Source organism: Herpailurus yagouaroundi, unplaced genomic scaffold, assembly GCF_014898765.1.
Source record: "Herpailurus yagouaroundi ecotype Mexico unplaced genomic scaffold, PumYag 188, whole genome shotgun sequence".
Classification (NCBI taxonomy): Eukaryota; Metazoa; Chordata; class Mammalia; order Carnivora; family Felidae; genus Herpailurus; species Herpailurus yagouaroundi.
In genome coordinates, this window is record NW_024412419.1 from 37,033,601 (window position 1) to 37,050,079 (window position 16,479).

Consider the following 16,479-nt stretch of genomic DNA (forward strand, 5'->3'; position numbering starts at 1 on the left):
CTGAAGATACCCGTTTAAATAAGGAGACTGTTGGGTTGAATTAACATCCCAGGATTTTTATTTCCCCAAAATGAATGTTGAGCTTCAGGGTGGCCACCTGCAAAGGCAGTGCTTCCCGTGGACATCACTGGATGTTTGGCACTGGTTTCAGTGCCTACAGAGGAATGGTCCTTTAGGGGGTCCTTTATGGCTTTGGTTAAATTAGACTCTCCTTGGGGAAATAAATAAAGATGGATGACCCTGAGGTGTCTAGAGGAAGGGCCCCACGGTCCCCGGTAAGTGCCGGGCAAAACGTGTGCTTAAGTGTGACCTATTGTGTGTTTAAAATTATCATTTCCTCAAAGTCATCCGTTCCATATCCATCCCTTTAGAGACTGAGAAATCCTTTCTCAGCAGTGAGTTGAATACACACTCAATGCTTAATTCACGCTGACTACTTTAAAGGCTTATCTTGATTCTGCCTAAGTATTTGTGGATTACTGGACATCTGAAGACAGGATAGTGTGAAGTGTTGCCATGAATTTTAATTCTGGTTCCACACTTGAAAAGCCCGTAGCGACATGCCGGGGACTAAAACAGCGACCTCCTCTCAGAAGTGGGACCCGGACCAGTTGGCCGCGGTCACGTGCGCGCACGTGTATGCTGTGTTTTACGGCACACGCGGTAGAGACGCACACGGTACGTGCGGTGGACGGCACGCGTGTGTGCCCCACTCAGCGGGACTTCTCAGTTCCACCCTCACAGAGGAAGTCAGCTGGGTGTAGAAAGAGCAGCAATGGCCTTGTGATGGGGTCACTGTTCCTTTGAGCACCTGCCATTGATAATCGGGGTGGAGGCACTTGGGTGTTCAGGAAAATTCAGGAGGTGTGGTTGGGCTGGTGCTGCGCGCATTATGAATTGACAATCGTTTTCTTTTCTTTTTCCTTTTTTTTTTTTTTTCATTTTCCCACCCTAGCTGGTGGTGCTACAGAAAGCCCTTTCCGAAAGCCCCAGCCTGATTTCACTATCAGCCACTTAACCACGACATCAATTTTTTCAATTGCTGAACTTGAAATTACCATATGGGTTGGAAAATGTTCTGTAACTGAACGGGAACGGTCTGTTAATGAAGTAACACCCGTCTTTTCGCAACACAAAGTTCTTTGACGTTAAAACATGTCCTCCTTCCCATCCCACCCCACCCCACCGTCCCCACACTGGTATAGAAAAATGAATTAATACTACCTCAGCATTTTTTCTGTAGGAAGTGATGTTACCAGGAAATTCTGGATTGCAAAAAATAATTTCTAAGAGTTTCGATGAAAACTCAGCTAACCTCTCATACTTTTGACAGAATGGCTTGTGTGTGACACAACTGCATTATTTTTGACTAGTGGCTTTGGTTAGAAAATCTGGACCTAGCAGGTTCCCCTCCAGCTCAGTCTGGTGCTTGTAGGATTTCAGCTGGCTTTTCATGGGCTTTAGGTAACAGCTGTGGGGTGGCTTTACATTAAGATCCAGTGCATATTGTATTCTGCTTTTTCCTCCCTAAATTAGTGCCAGGCTTATGGAGTGAAATGATTTCTTAAATGCTGAAACTACATTTTCTGTGGGCAAAAATACACCTCACCAGGGGCGCCTGTATGGCTCAGTCGGTTGAGCGTCCGACTTCGGCCCAGGTCATGATCTCACCGTTTGTGAGTTCGAGCCCCACATCGGGCTCTGTGCTGACAGCTCAGAGCCTGGAGCCTGCTTCGGATTCTCTGTCTCCCTCTCTCTCTGCCCCTCCCCCACTCATGCTCTGTCTGTCTGTCTCTCTCTCTCTCTCTGTCAAAAATAAACATTAAAAAAATTGTTTAAAAAAAAAATAACACCTCACCAGAATTTCCCCTTTGGAGAATTTTTTATGTTCATGTACAATTGCCCTAGAAGTTAAAATTTTTATCTTCTTAACTAGTACTAAGAGTTTTTGTTTCAAATAAAGACCCATTTTATTGATCAGCTATCAACATTTATAGTTGCGAAGCACGACACACATGGGAAAGTAAAATATGTATCCTCGATACTATAGACTAGAAGTGTAAATGTAAGTTATCTTTTTCATAGGTGGACTATCTCACTATAATGGGAATAGTCAGGTCAGCACCTGGATAGGATTAGGAGAGTGGGGGTAGAGCAGCATGTTTTCTTGAGTTACTCCCTGCCCCCAAGCCCCACCTGCTCCAGGGGCATCTTTGGAAAACCATACTGTGGATCTCTTCATTGTGGTGGTTCATGCTCAGGGTGACGGTAGCACAGAATGAAGCAAATTAATTTGAGCTCTGACCAGCACTGCCGTAGGGCTAACAAACCAATTCTCTGGGGTCAGCCAGACCCCATTCTTCCGTTCTGGTGGGTTCTCGTGTAACAGACCAATTGTGACAGTCACTAAGATTAAACCAGTGATGAAATTAAGAAAAGCTTCTTCTACCACCCCCCCCCAAAGAAAAAGAAGATATTTTTGTCACTTCAAAAATAATCTTTGAAATTTATATTGGAAAACTGCACTCTGTTAACTGAGATTAAGACTACCCTTTTAGGGGCACCTGGGTGGTTCGGTCGGTTAAGTGTCCGGCTCTTCATTTCAGCTCAGGTCGTGATCTCGCTGTTCCGTGAGTTCGAGCCCCGCATGGAGCTCCTTGTGGACAGTGCAGAACCTGCTTGGGAATTTCTCTCTCCTTCCCTCTTTGCCCCTCCCCTATATGAGCATGTGCGTGTTCTGGCTCTCTTTAAATAAATTAATTAATTAATAACAATTTTTTGAAAAAGACTGCCCTTTTAAAATACAGGAATACAATGCCTTTTAAAATATTCAAAATAGGATTTCTGTCTTAAATAATCTTAGTATAGTAACGGTCTATTCTGTGTACATGTTAGGTAGGTTTTATTGCAGGACGAGTGATGGTCATTAATTTTAGATTTATAGATGTAAGGAACAAAAACAAACACTGCCAGTTTTTTTTAAAAGCCAAATGGTGACACATGCTGTGTTAGAGTAGCCCAGGCGGATCAGTCTCCTTGGCAAAAGTTAAATTATATTGCTATTATTGAATTATACCCTATTGTTACTGTTCTAAGTCAACTTAAAAAAAAATACACATAGGGGCACCTGAGTGGCTTAGTTGATTAAGCATCCGACTTCAACTCAGGTTCATGATCTCACGGTTCGGGGGTTTGTGCCCTACGTAGGGCTCTGTGCTGACAGCTCGGAGCCTGGAGCCTGCTTCGGATTCTGTGTCTCCCTCTCCCTGTGTTCCTCCCCGACTCATGCTTTCTCAAAAATAAATAAATGTTAAAAAAAAAAAATACACCTAACTACAGTTAGATAGCTCTCTTACTAATCTGTTGTTCTGGCCAGTTAGTGCATGCTTACCCTGGTCTAATCCATAATCTTTGGTTACTTCTGCCTCCAGGAACTCCCTGTGGTTTCTTACCCGTTGCTCAGTTTTCTCAGGGTCTAGTCTGGAGCATCTGCGCCAGAGTTGTGTAGGGAACCTGTAAGGGCTGTGGCCCCCGGGGCCTCCCATAGACACACCTACCCTCTGTATCTCATTGCCACACACCTCGAGGGTATGTTTGTGTCTATATGTTTATCTGAGCTACTGAAATTTTCTTTTCCATAGAAGAAACATCTACTTACCTTCTTTGCTTCCTTCCCCAAAATATAGCAGAGCAATTATCTCTAAGGTGAACAAGTTAGACTTGGCCACCAAGGTTCCAGATTTCTTTCTTTGCTGCTGGCCAGGTGCTAGTTTAATGATAAGCCGACTTCTGACACAAATTGGCTCCTTCGATGGTCGCCAGCCCAAGCATCAGCCAGGCAGAACCTTCTAAACCACACAGATAGTAAGGGCGTTAAATAGAATGCAGTAGGTTTCATCTTCGGTTGGGGGAAATTAACCAGGGGAGTTACTTCTGTTTCATGTTGTGATAAGTATAAAGTTTACTTAAAAGTGTCTGTGTCCAGAGAAACTTAACATTTAAATGCTGAAATGGAGGGGTGCCTGGGTGGCTCAGTTGGTTAAGCATCCAGCTCTTGATCACAGCTCAGGTCTTAACCTCATGGTTCGTGGGATTGAGCCCCACATCGGGCTCTGTGCTGGCAGCACGGAGCCTGCTTGGGATTCTGTCTCTCCCCTCTCTGCCCCTTCCCAGCTCACACACTTTCTCTCTCTCTCTCTCTCTCTCTCTCTCTCTCTCCTCTCTCTCCTCTCTATCTCTCTCTCTCAAAGTAAACATTAAAAGAAATAATAAATGTTGAAATTTAATCCACAAAAATGTAAATTCCACAGGAGCAAGGGTTGGCCTGTTTGGTTGCTGTACCCAGAGCACCTCCGAGAATGGTGCCTAGCATATGGGCATTCGTATTTGTTGGGTATATTCGTGAACAGCTTGATTTATTAAACATTGGGTAACTTGCCAACAGTTTTGACCTACCATCTCTATAAGACATATAACCTATATTTCACACTTTTTTTTTTTTTTTTGGATAATTGGTATTTTCTTCACTTCTGACTCTAGGTTTGAAAGCAGATTGCCCTTTTTTGAATTCTTAATTTTATTTTTAAGCAAACTCTACACCCAGCATGGGGCTCGAACTCCCAACCCCCAGATCAAGACTCACATGCTCCACTGACTGAGCCATAGACAGGTGCCCCTGCAAGCAGATTACTCTCGTAAAGAGAGGCTTGTACAGTAAGAAACCAGTGGGGCTTTGAAGCCCAGAGGAGGGGTGGGGTGGTAGCTGTTAAGTGGCCATGAGGCGTCTTGCTTGCTGGTCTGGTCGCCTGTGTATGGGGGCAGGTGTCTCCCCCTGTAGGGCCGGGTAAGAGGATTGCATGACACAGCTCACGTGAAACATTGCAGGCTCTGGTGTGTAGTCGGCACTCGAAGAAAAGAGATTTCCTTTCCCTCGGGGGTGAGTTGACCTTTTTAACAGCTTCTGAAGTTAGGGGAAAAAATACTTGATTGCTGACAGTATGAAAAGAATAGTAACGATCGGGTACCTCTGATAGAGTAAAATCCTTAAAGTGTCATAAACCCCCAAAAAGGGAGTAGACTGTTACATTACCACCTGGCATTACATCCACCCTGAAATTTTGGATTTTGCCAGTTTTAAGCCATTTAAATGAAACTTAATTTTAATAGGCTTTTACAGAGTAATGATAAAAATATTTGTGTGGCAAAGATACAGCCAAAGTAGTTTTTAATGTGGTTGCAGGTGTATTCAGGGGACATGCCTGACTTCTCCTAAAAGTTTCTCTGTGGTCAGCCTTCGTGTTTGCCCCTAGGGCTTTCTTTAGGAGTCTTCCCTTGGTTTATTCACAGAGCACAGATAATTCTGTGCTCTTCTTCAGACACACACACACACACACACACACACACACACACACACACACCCTAGTGCCCAGCTTCTCAGGCACTCACTCTTTGTGAGGTCATTGTTGCATTTGGGTGGGGGTTGGGGGGACAAAGAAGATGGGATAAAAGTTTTGAGAAGACCTGGTAAAAACTCCGTTTTTTACATTTTTTCAGAGTGCACTTTTCAGTGCTTTTACAGACCTATGAATCCCCATCACTTTTACTTAAAACGGGAAAATTCAGAAACCCAGAATGTAAAATATTTTTATAAAAACACAACACAGAAAGCCATACGTATTATGGCATGGCAAAATCTGATTATTGCAGGCTTTTGAATATTTTCCCATGGTTAGGACATAACATCCGTGTTAGATTGTGAGTCGTGTGCCTGTTTTCTCAGTAAGTTAAGTCACAAACCCAAGAGCCTCGTCTCTTTTCCCCAGTTGCATCGCTGAACCGGTCTTTCCTGAGAATGGAGAATGCCATCTTCCTGGTGCATGGTGGGATCTTTTGAGGACTCCCATTTTCGCTCCCCTTCATGGCTTCAGATGGTTTCATTAACAGTTGAGCGGACTGGGTGTGAATGTTAGTGGCAACTTGATGAAGAGGCCAAGTCCCTCCTTTTTCTTCTTTCGAAAATGCCTTTGCTCCTTCACCCAAAACGTTTCCTCTCCCCATGTGGTCTTTGCAGACTTGACTCCACCTTTACTGGCTGCATTAATATTGAGACAAAACACGTTTTTCTGCTTTAATTTGACCGCATGCTAGTATTTACAAAGGCTGTCTCATCACCTCCTTGTCACCTCCTTCTGTAGAAAGGAGCTCATTCAGGTAGGTAGCCTGCTGTTTCTCAGGTTTTCCCATATTTTGCTTTAAATAGGACAACCGTTTCATTTCGTATCTCTACGTGATGTTTGAAATTTCCCTAGGAATTCTACCTTGTGTAAGATCAAAGTATTTACTTTACTGACAGCCTAAATTTTTATGTTCTGTGTTTCAAGTATGATTTTTTTTTTTTTTTTGGTGATATTGATTGTACCATTTTTGTGTTAGTGTATCTTCTTGAAATGGGAGCATGTAATTAATTGGCCAGGATATTTTTTTAATTTTGCAGTTCTGAGTCTCCAGTTTTAAAAAAGTAAGTTGCTCTTTGTCCGTTATTCTTCATAACCAAGTTTATGTGACAGACCTTACCGCCATAATCTAGTGCATAGTCCTGGAAGTTAGGGAGATTCCCAAAACAAAACAAAACGGAGTGTGTGAGATGGGCTTGCTTCTAGAAAGTTGCCTTTGGAACTTGCTAACTGATTTATGGAAAACCATGTGATTTTTGTTCTGTTTGTTCTGATGCAGCTTCCATGAGGCAGCCTCAGGCTGTACCCGCAGATATGCGCCCGGAGATATGGATTGCACAAGAGTTGCGGCGTATCGGAGACGAATTTAATGCATATTACCCAAGGAGGGTAATGATGTTTTATTTACCCCTTCTCCCTACACCCTCCCCCTCCCCACAAGTTTTTTTTAAGGCGACCAGTCATAATTCTGTACTTATTCTGGAAATGTGAGGTATCACTTATGTCTTACCTACCAGGGTTTCTCCTTTCCCGTTTCCCATTTTAAAACGTTTTGTGGATGAATTTTTTAAGTGATGGTAATGAAATACAGTACAAGGTGGCAAAGGGATTTCATGAGCACGGACTTGAACACATCCGTGCTAACAAAGGAATTATCAATAGGCTTTGAAATATTCCCACATAAATAGCAATATGGTTTCCAGTCTGTATAGAGTGTTTCTTCATTCCCTCTGGGTCGTTTGGGTCAAAGTTAAAAAAGTAGGAGAACTTGCATCTTTACTCAGCCAAAAGGAATGATGCCAGTGAGAGTCATAGAATGTCACCCCTGTAATGTGACAGAGCAGGACAACCATTGCCCTTTCAGTCCGCATTGCTATCCTCGAGTGTCCATTTACAGAAATGTATTAGGAGGCCATCAGTCAGTGGTCTGTGATCTGGGGTCTAACCATTTTATACCTTGAATTGACTGCCACTGAAATTCTGAGGTGTGCTGTGGATTAAAAAGCAAAACAAAACAGAACTTCCCTACATCTTCTTCTGTAGACACAGTGTACGTTTTGTTTGTTTTGCCCAGTGGCAACAGATATAACCATTTGGACGCCTTTAGCCCATGGACGACATTTTTAAATGCGTAAGTAAGCTTTCAGTCCGGGAGTTAGGGCTGTTAGGAGTGTAGGCGAGTACTTCTGCACAGGGTACATGAGCAGATGTGTCCTATAATGAAATTTTGGCTTGTTGACATTTTTTTCAAACAACCAAGTATGAAGATATTTCTTGTGGATTTATCTAAAAAGAAGACACATCTTATTTTGTAGAAAATGTTACAATTGATACTACCATCCTTTCTTATGGTGTCTTGTCTTCTGGCTCCTTTTTTTTCTTTCTTTCTGAATATTATGGCTTCTGAACGTTACACTTCATAGAAGTATCTCTTCGAGATTTTTTTTTTTTCCTATCTTTTTTTCTGGAAGGAGAGGTCATGCTTAGAATACCCCAGTACTTCTGTCCGTCTTTCATCGTTGGCCTCTTTGGTAGCTAGCTGTTGCTAAGTAGATGTTACCTGTTAATTGCTTTTAGTCATTCTTGTTTTCCCGTCCATACGATGCTTTTCAAACTTTTTTTAGGCACATGGAGACATCCTCCTATTTTCAGAGGGTCTTTCATTAATTTCTTCAGTATAGAGTCATTGGTACGGAAGCCAGGGATGCTCTGAAAACTTACTCTGGATCCCCTTCGTACATTCCTGTGGGTGTGTGTGGTTGTGTTTGATGGGAAATGGGCTTTAGTATGATTCTCTTATTAAATGAGAAATGTCACACTGATGAATGAGTTCAGGAGTTTCTTACGTGGCTGTCTTTAGCTGGCAAGGGTACCGAGCATCCTACATCTGATGGTTACAGCGTATAAATTCCTTCACAGCCTAGCTCTGAAGTGGTCATTGTTTTTGCAAGGTTGATTGGTTTGTAATTTGCCACTAAAATTATTCTCCTCCTCCCAGCACCCCCAGCTGCTTTGCCTTGGTTTCCCTGAAGGCATTTTGGTGTTCCTGTGTGTGACTGGACTCGGCCCTCCCGGTGGACCAGGAGGGATTGGGCAGAATCAGGACCCCAGTGCATTCATGATGAGGACCTCACGTTGGGGTGGGGAGGCTGACCGCGATTGAAGAGGGCAGGCTGATTCTGGGGGACATGTCCATAATTCAGCGGGAAAAGATGATATAGTGGCCTCTTGGGTTAGCCTAAGCAGCGAAGTGACCACTGTGCTGGGCCTGCCTTCTTCCCCCACCTTGAAGGGGTTTATAGATGTCCTTAGGCCAGATCTGACTTGTTGGGGCTGCCCAAGAGACGTGAGGCCATTGGGCTCTGTTGCCTTCAGAGTCCAGAAGCTCTGGACACCAACATGAGCCCACACAGCTCCATTCTCAGGGACTGGATCAGAGCCTTTGGCCACACAGCCAGGTGTCTTATAAGGATATTGTGTGCAAGTTTCTCTTTAAACTCACACGGAGTATCAGTGACTCTACAAGGCGTCCCCCGGATGGACCTGGTTGATGCACCATGCACACACCGTGGTGGCCTGTGTGGTCAGCGCTAAGACACGGGCCAAGTGTGGCATGAGGGTTGGCGCACAGCCAAGCCCACGGCCATCCTCACATAGGCCTTCGAGGTGGATAGTCCCAAGTCACATGCATTTGGGTCACAGGCCGTTGTGTTGTTGCCATCACCTTGCCTGTCCCTTGGAGGTGAGGGAACGGTGTCTAGCAGGTTATATCCTTCCTCTCCTCCTTTTCTCCCAGGTTCTGTCACAGTCCAGTGTTTCAGAGGATATTTAAGATGGCCATCTCTGTTTATTCAAATGAGATGTAACCTGTTTGTTCTCAGTGCTTTTGGCGAAATAAATGTCCGTTAGTTTCATTGCACTATCACATGGTTTTCTGGTTGTGAACCTTGTTTTGCATCCCTTTAAAAAAGTCAACCACTGGGAAAATGCAGTCACTGATCATTTAAGGGACTCTAGCTTTCTAAGTAGGCTGGGATATCGGGGGAGGCCTAGGGACAGACTGTAGGTTATAACCTGATTTTTCTAAAACAGAGGCAAATACATTCTCCAGATTTAAATGAAGAACCAGTTCAAAACACCAGACCCTGGATGGTGACACGGTGACCCCCCCCCCCCCAAAGCTCCAGATGCCTGTCTTGGTAGTTGTTAGGTTAAAAATAATCCCTAGCCTGCAGCCACATTGATGGACGGTCTGTTGTTGAATAGTGGGGGTGGGAATCTGGGGAGGAAATGGGAGGCTGTAGCGGGAAGTAATGCATTCACGTCACCCGCTGGCTCACGGGGTGGGGGTGGGGGGGCTGGGAGGAGTTACTTCTTCGGTGAGTGGTACACGCCGTTGCCTTGCTTTACGACAGTTGCTTTTTAATGGATGTTAGCATTTTAAATACGTAGTGTCTTTATGTGCTTAATACTGTTACAGTGCCTTTTCTAAAGTGTTGGTCTTTTACTGCCATGAGCCTTGCGAAGCCTGACAGGATATTTTCCCGTTTTTTCAGTTAGAGCAATAGAGGAAGGTGTCCTGTAGTTGTCATGTGTTCAGTCCACTTAAGGGCAGTGGGGAAGCCTGTGCCACGGAGCTGTGCAGTCTGAACCCTTGGAGGAGGTGAGAGAGGCACAGGTGAGCGCAAAGTCCCGGTGCATGTTCCCTTTCTCTCTTGTGACTCCATGTCACTGCCCCCGCACGACCCTGCCAGGGCAGAGTGGCCTGTGTGCCCCCCCTCTGCCTGGTCAGTTTGACTGCTCCAAGTCTGGTGTATTTTTGTGACTTTTTTGTTTTGAAATAACTGCAGACTTCACGTGAAAGTTGCAAGAATGGTACGAAGAACCCCCTTCCGTCCGCCACCTAAGTTCCCCACTGTTCCCATGTTGCCACATTGGCTTTAATGTTCTCCCTCTTTCTACCCGTGTGCGCGTTGTTTTCTGCCCGGTTTGAGAGTAAGTGGCAGGTGTGATGCCCTCTTACTCTTCAGTGCATCGTGTGTATTTCCTACTAATGAAAGTGGCCTCTCACATAACCACAGTGTAGTTCTCAAAATCAGGAAATTAACAATGTTGCAGTACCGTTATGTAATCTGTGGACTTCATCCAAATGATACCAGTTGTGCCAAAATGTCCTTTATAGTAAGATAAAAAAAAAGGTTTTTTTCCGGTCCAAGATCCGGTTTAGAATCCTGCGTTAAGTTGAGTTGTCTTCATCGCTTTGATGCCATTGACTTGGAACCAATTCTCTCTCAGTCTTCATGACGCTGACACTTTGGAAGACACTTCATAGAGACTCTAGTTTGTTTGATCTCCCCTCACGATGAGACTTGAGTTTTGTGTTTTGGGCAGGAATACTACAGGAGTGACACTGTGGCCTCCTCCATCCAGAGTTTGCACTGGGAGGCCCAGGGAGTCCCTTTGTCCTGTTGCTGGCAAGGCTGACTCTGGTCAGAGGTGGCGTCTTCTACTCTCCAGTCCGTGTGTCTCCATCTGCCCTGGAAGGAAAGTGTGTGTAGAGGAGGAAGAAGTTCCCTTCCCGAGTGTGTGTTCGTTTTGTTTGTGGACCTAAATTCACGGGTCCCTTTTAGTTCAACAGGTTACTATGCATTACTCTCCGTGCTTATTTGGATCCTTCAACTTATGATAGATCTGGCCAGCGGCAGCCCGCTGGTGCATTTTCACCTGTCGTCAAGCATACAAGGGCCCCAGCAGTGCAGGCGCACATAACGCGTGTTACAGGACAAAGCCCAGGGGTCCGTGGAGGTCGCGCAGCCCCTGGAAGGCTGAATGATGACCTGCACCCACACGGTGCCCTGACTGTCCCAGCTCCCCGTGCCCGGGCTCTTGGTGAACGCTGGGGAGTGTGGGTGGCAGTGGGCCTGTAGGGAGGAAGATGTCTCGGAGAAGCTAGATCTCTGTCTCGAGCTTCACGGAGAGAGCGAGGGGCTTGCATGTAGCCGTGGTGCAGCGTGGAGCGCCGTGTGCTCATCACCGGTTCTCGGGACAGCGTCCACTCGGATGGGACTCTTAGCCGTGGGCTAAGGGCGCAGTCCAAGTCTGTGGAGCGTGTGCCGGGCCTTCAGAACATAAGCACATGTGCTCTTGGGGTAATTAGACCAGTCTTTTAACCAGCATCTGCCTCCCCCACCCCTGTACCAAAGCTGGGATCATTTACCTCTTGTGGCCTCCTCGGTGCTTTGCACTCAGGTTGTCAGGCCTGCGTTGCTCTGTGCTAAGGTGGACTGCTCTCGGTTGGCAACGACTTGGGGACGTCCTGGTGAGTGGACAGCAATGAGCAACAGCATGGGAAGCTACGCCAGACCCTCTAGCTGGGCCAAGAAGTGAATGAAAACCCTTTCATTGTTCGGTCTGGAGAAACAGTGTATCCTTTGTTTACACTGCCTACTTCCTACTTCTGTCCCAGGCATGTACAGGCACGAGTTGGCTGAACTGCATGTAGACTGAAGAGTAGCACCGAACCAGACAAAATAGAGAGGGAAAGGTGGCTTGCAGACAGGTTTAGATGGAAGCAAAAGTTTAATTGAAGAGCCAGCCATTAGCATTTTCATAGACTATATCCGAATTTGAAAACTTTCTGTGCTGTCCTTCCTGTGATGTGAATTCCCTGTGCTGTGTGGTTCTTCGTTTTATAGACGATATTCTGTAGATAGCGTACGAGGGAGAGAACGAATTTGTGGCTTGTTTGGTAATAGCATAAGCTGAACATCCACCCAGAGAAAACGTGTTCTCTGACAACCTTCTTTTGAGGCCTTCGTTAATTGAATGTAGGCGTTTAATAAAATAAGCCATTTCCTATTACTGTCTGAGCAAACCATAGTGGGAAATTTGCATATCACCTATTAAATTTAAAACTACACCTATCTCATGAGATGGTGAGTTGCCCATGAGTTTACAGAAAGACCGTTTTCATGGCAAAAACCATTGGGAGTAGCTTCAGTAAATTGGTGCCCACCATTTATCTGTGATACAGTTCTCAGGAGGTTTTGTGTTTTTCTCGCAGTTGGAGGAAGTTGTTCGGTGTTGTGGTTTTAAGAGCCTTCCAACAACCCCCATCACAGAGATGCTGGAGCCTGTGTGATCCAAGAGTCACCCTTCCTATGGCTTCAGCCCTGACTGTTTTTTCCCTGAGACCTCTGAGACCTCAGCTGATCCCCGCAGTGACTGCGGGTCACAGGTTTTCTGAACAAGGGTTTTCCGCGACTTGGGGATAAAGCGTGAGCTTACAGGAAAGCAGGACTCGTGGATAAGTGTGAGAATTTCAGGGTGAGGTCTGGAATCCCGACTCCATCCGTTAATGTCTGGGAGCCCCAGTTTCTGTCCGTCTCTTAGGGATGTGGTGAAGGTCGTGCGGAAATGTTCAGGGGATGGGGCTAGAAATCGCTCTCGTCCCTGGCCCATCGTTCTGGCGTCTCGTTGAACTAGAGCTGAAACAGTTCCCGGGTGGTCTTCAAAGTTTAGAGATGCTACCAGAGTTTCCACCTGTTCTATGTTTCATTCAACCTTCTGCCTTGTGGAACAAGTTGTGTTCGGCCCTACTGATGCGTGCTGGGTCTGTCTGGGTGCACAAAAACAGGAGGTGAGACTGGGGCGCTGGGGTGTGTTTAAATGGCTGGGTGGGCAACGCCGGGTGCCGTGGTGCCCGTTCACCCTGCCCGCGAGTGCTGCATCTGCCGTGGCCGGTGGGTACACCTGGACGGCTGCCTCGCGGGAGGGGGGGCGCTGGGCCATTCACACAGAACCATTCAGAGGTGCAGGTGCCTGGAGGGGGACTTCAGAGAGGTCTAACGGGGGTTTTTTAATCCTCTTGAGGAAATGAAGAGGCGCAGGAGGCAGGGCTTGGCCGGCCTGCAGACGTCTCACCGCCCCCCGCTAGACTTCTCCCAGCCGAACCAGAGCAGAGAGGTTCAGGTGGTGGGTACAGTGCGTCTCATCGTCCTTTTGAGGCCGGGGAATTTCGGAACTGTGTGTTCTTGCTCCGAGGCTGACATTTATTTCGTCTGGTGGAGCCTCACACGGGAGACGTGAGAACCATCTCTGGCTTCTCTGTGGTGGGCCACGGTGTGGTGCCACACCTCCCGGGGACGATCGGGGGGCGCTTCACATTAGCCGGGGTGGGGTCTGGGGTCCGAGGGCCGGCGAGTTAGAGACGTGCCCGGGAGAGGGGTGGCTTGTGCCCTGCCAGAAGCCAACCCAGTGCACAGCAGGCCTGACTGGAAGGCAACCGGAGAAGTGGTTGTTCCACGGACCTCTTCTTTGAGATGATGCATCAAAAATGAAGGAGTTGGATTCATGCAAATGGCACTCGTCTGCGGCTCCACCGTTGCAGGTCAGCCGCGGCCCCGGTCGCTTGGTGAGCACTGCGGGAGAGCTGGCTCCTGGTCGCTGAGTGGGAACACCACATCCGGGGGAGGGCCTCCCGGCACCCTTGCCACAGCTGTGTTGACATCATAGCACGCGAGGCGCGCGCTATGCAAATGCACACGTTGCCTTGGTGATGGAGAGAAAATGAATCTGGCTTCTGGGCAGCACTGCAGCATCAGCCTGAACCCTGACAGCAGTGGGATGGCAAACCGAGCGCTCAAATCTGGGCCAGGGTGCAGAGAGCCCACATCCTCCTGGAGACGTCCACGTTTGGGGGCCCTTTTCCTCTCTCCTCTCTGTCTCCCTCTCTCGTCATTTAAAATTCTCTCTAGGTTGATGGTGGTCTTCCATCGGGATCACTGACGCCGCTCTCTGCCCCCCTCCCACCCTGCCATCTTTGATTGTGGCGACACTCAGCACTGTCCCGGAAGGTGCCGCCGTAGTGCCTTGGGGAGCAGACACCATCCAGACAGACAGTCACCTGACGTATCCTCACTTGCTTGATCTGGAGCATAGGTTCCCTGTTTCTCAGAGTCTCATGGCCAGAATTCGGTCTCTTCTAGCATGTTACCACTGAAAGGTGTATCTATTTTAAAAAAGAGAAGGGACATCTAGGTGGCTCAGTCAGTTGAGCATCCAGCTCTGATTCCGGCTCAGGTCGTAATCTCGCGGTTCACAAGATCGAGTTCCGCGTCAGCCTCTGCGCTGAGCATGGAGCCTGCCTGGGATTCTCTCCCTCTCTCTCTGCCCCTCTGCAGCTTGCGTGCTCCCTCTCAAAGTAGATAAATCTTTTTAAAAAAAGAGACAGAAAACAGTTTAGGGCCTCTTAGGTATTCGGTGTTGAGATTGTATGAGAAAGGGGTTTTTGAACAAGTTTAAAAATTGCTGTGTGTCTCAGTTTTCTAGGCATTCCTTGCTTTTTGGGTTGTCTCTTAGAATTTGCTATTGATCTGCCTTTGATAAAATGGTAAAGATAGTGCCATGTTTCCCTTGTTACTTTGACTGCCAGGAAACTCTCGGCTAAACGATGGCTCTTCTGCAGTAGATCTCAGCCCTCCCTGGTTCCCAGGATAAGTCTCTCTTCCTCGATGTCATTTCTGACCTCTCTTAACTTTTGTTTTTATCTCATTTGTGTGTTTTTATGGTTAAGCTCCTTTGAGTAATGCTGAGTGAATACGTGTGTGTTGTACTTACTGAGTCATTTGGTGCAGCCACATGGGGTTTGGACCAGCCTTTGGTGCGCGGATCGGTGAGCTAGTGTGTTCTACGCAGTGCTGAAGTCTGAGTTGACTTGTTGGGAGCACTTGATGGTTCTTGATTTTGATTCCACAAGCTTGGTCAATGTCCTCGTATCCGTGACGTGGAGAAGCGAGCTGTACTGGCTCGCAGCATTGTTGTGAAGACTGTAGAGGTGTGTGGCACGCCATTTTGTTTAATGGTGGCGTCAGGTGATTCGTCTGGACCCCAAGCTGGGGCGCACAGAGTCTGAAGACCTGGTATGTCTTGGGCTGCTTTTCAGAGGCAGGGCTCGCCCCTGCCTGCGGGAGTGTGGAGCCAAGTCCAGAGCTGTGCTCTGCAGGCATGCGGTCGGTGGTCCTCCTGGCCAGTTCTCCGGGCAGCCTGGGATGGGATCAGGGTCTCTTGTATCTGCATACCTGCCTCCCTGGATTGGGCAGGAGAGGATGTTTTACTGTGATTATTTTGGCCTTAAAGTGTAATTAAATCCCAGTACTTGGTTGATTGTGTCAAGTGTAAGTTGAAGATGGTCCTTGTGCGGAAACGACCGTGGCGGCTGGTGCTCTGTCCGCTCGTGCTCTCTCCTCTTGGCTGCTGTAGACAGAGGGAGCCCCAGCCCCCCCGCCCCAGCCATGTGTTTCAGGCTGGAGTGGCCCAGAGTGCCCCAGCTCCCCGCCCTGTATGGGGTCGGCCCTGGTAAGTCCACCTTGTCCCCACTTGAGGACTTTTCCCTGGCACAGCCCCGCCCCCCAGCTGCCACCCAGGTGAGCCTGTGTCCTCTGGTGTGGACGTAAGAGAACCGTTTGGGGATGCTGAATGCTCGTGACGCGGTCTCCAAGGACACTTTCCATATCTTCAAAGCAGAGAACTCGAGTCTACACCAGGGAACCTGGGCTCACCTCTGTGCCTTCCTGCCCTGGCTCTCCCAGGCCCCCACTTGCCTCTGGCAAGCGCTGCTTTCTCTGTCCTTTTATTAACCTCTGTATTGCCGTTGTCCTGCTATCCTGCTATTTATTTGTATGGCGATTCCCCACCAGAGCGTGAGCTTCTTGAAAAGAGATGCTGTTGCATTTTTTTCTCTGAACAGGAAGGACCCTCAGCATCTTGACTCCGTTTTGGCACAGGGCTCCCATTTTTGCCAGAACGTGTAGGTGTTTTTCCGCCCGCAGAGTGGGAACCTGCATCATGATTCCACAGGCAGGGCAGTGGTCGCTGTGGGTGGCACCCACGGATAGCCCTTGGGATGGGCTGTGCGGTGCTGTTCTGCACTCTTTGCCGATGACATAGGTATTGCCCATCAGGCCTATGGATGCAGATAACTGCTTTCAGAGTTGGGCCCCAGCACACCCCCTGCCCCCATGCAAGG

The 16,479-nt window shown here is 47.5% G+C and overlaps 1 protein-coding gene across 9 annotated transcripts in view; it reads left to right on the forward strand.

Annotated features, from left to right (window-relative positions):
• The window catches only part of BCL2L11 (BCL2 like 11), a 49,294-nt gene that overhangs the window by 25,516 nt on the left and 7,299 nt on the right, over positions 1–16,479 (forward strand). For 6 of the 9 annotated variants that reach the window (XM_040496712.1, XM_040496714.1, XM_040496715.1 and 3 more), the window contains one exon: positions 6,733–6,842. The exons of 1 other annotated variant lie outside the window; for it this stretch is intronic. In XM_040496712.1, the coding sequence (XP_040352646.1) occupies positions 6,733–6,842 (110 nt within the window). Of the gene's footprint in view, positions 1–6,732; positions 6,843–10,009; positions 10,132–16,479 lie in introns of all 9 variants that reach the window. 2 more of the 9 variants (XR_005797305.1, XR_005797306.1) reach the window with 2 other exon arrangements.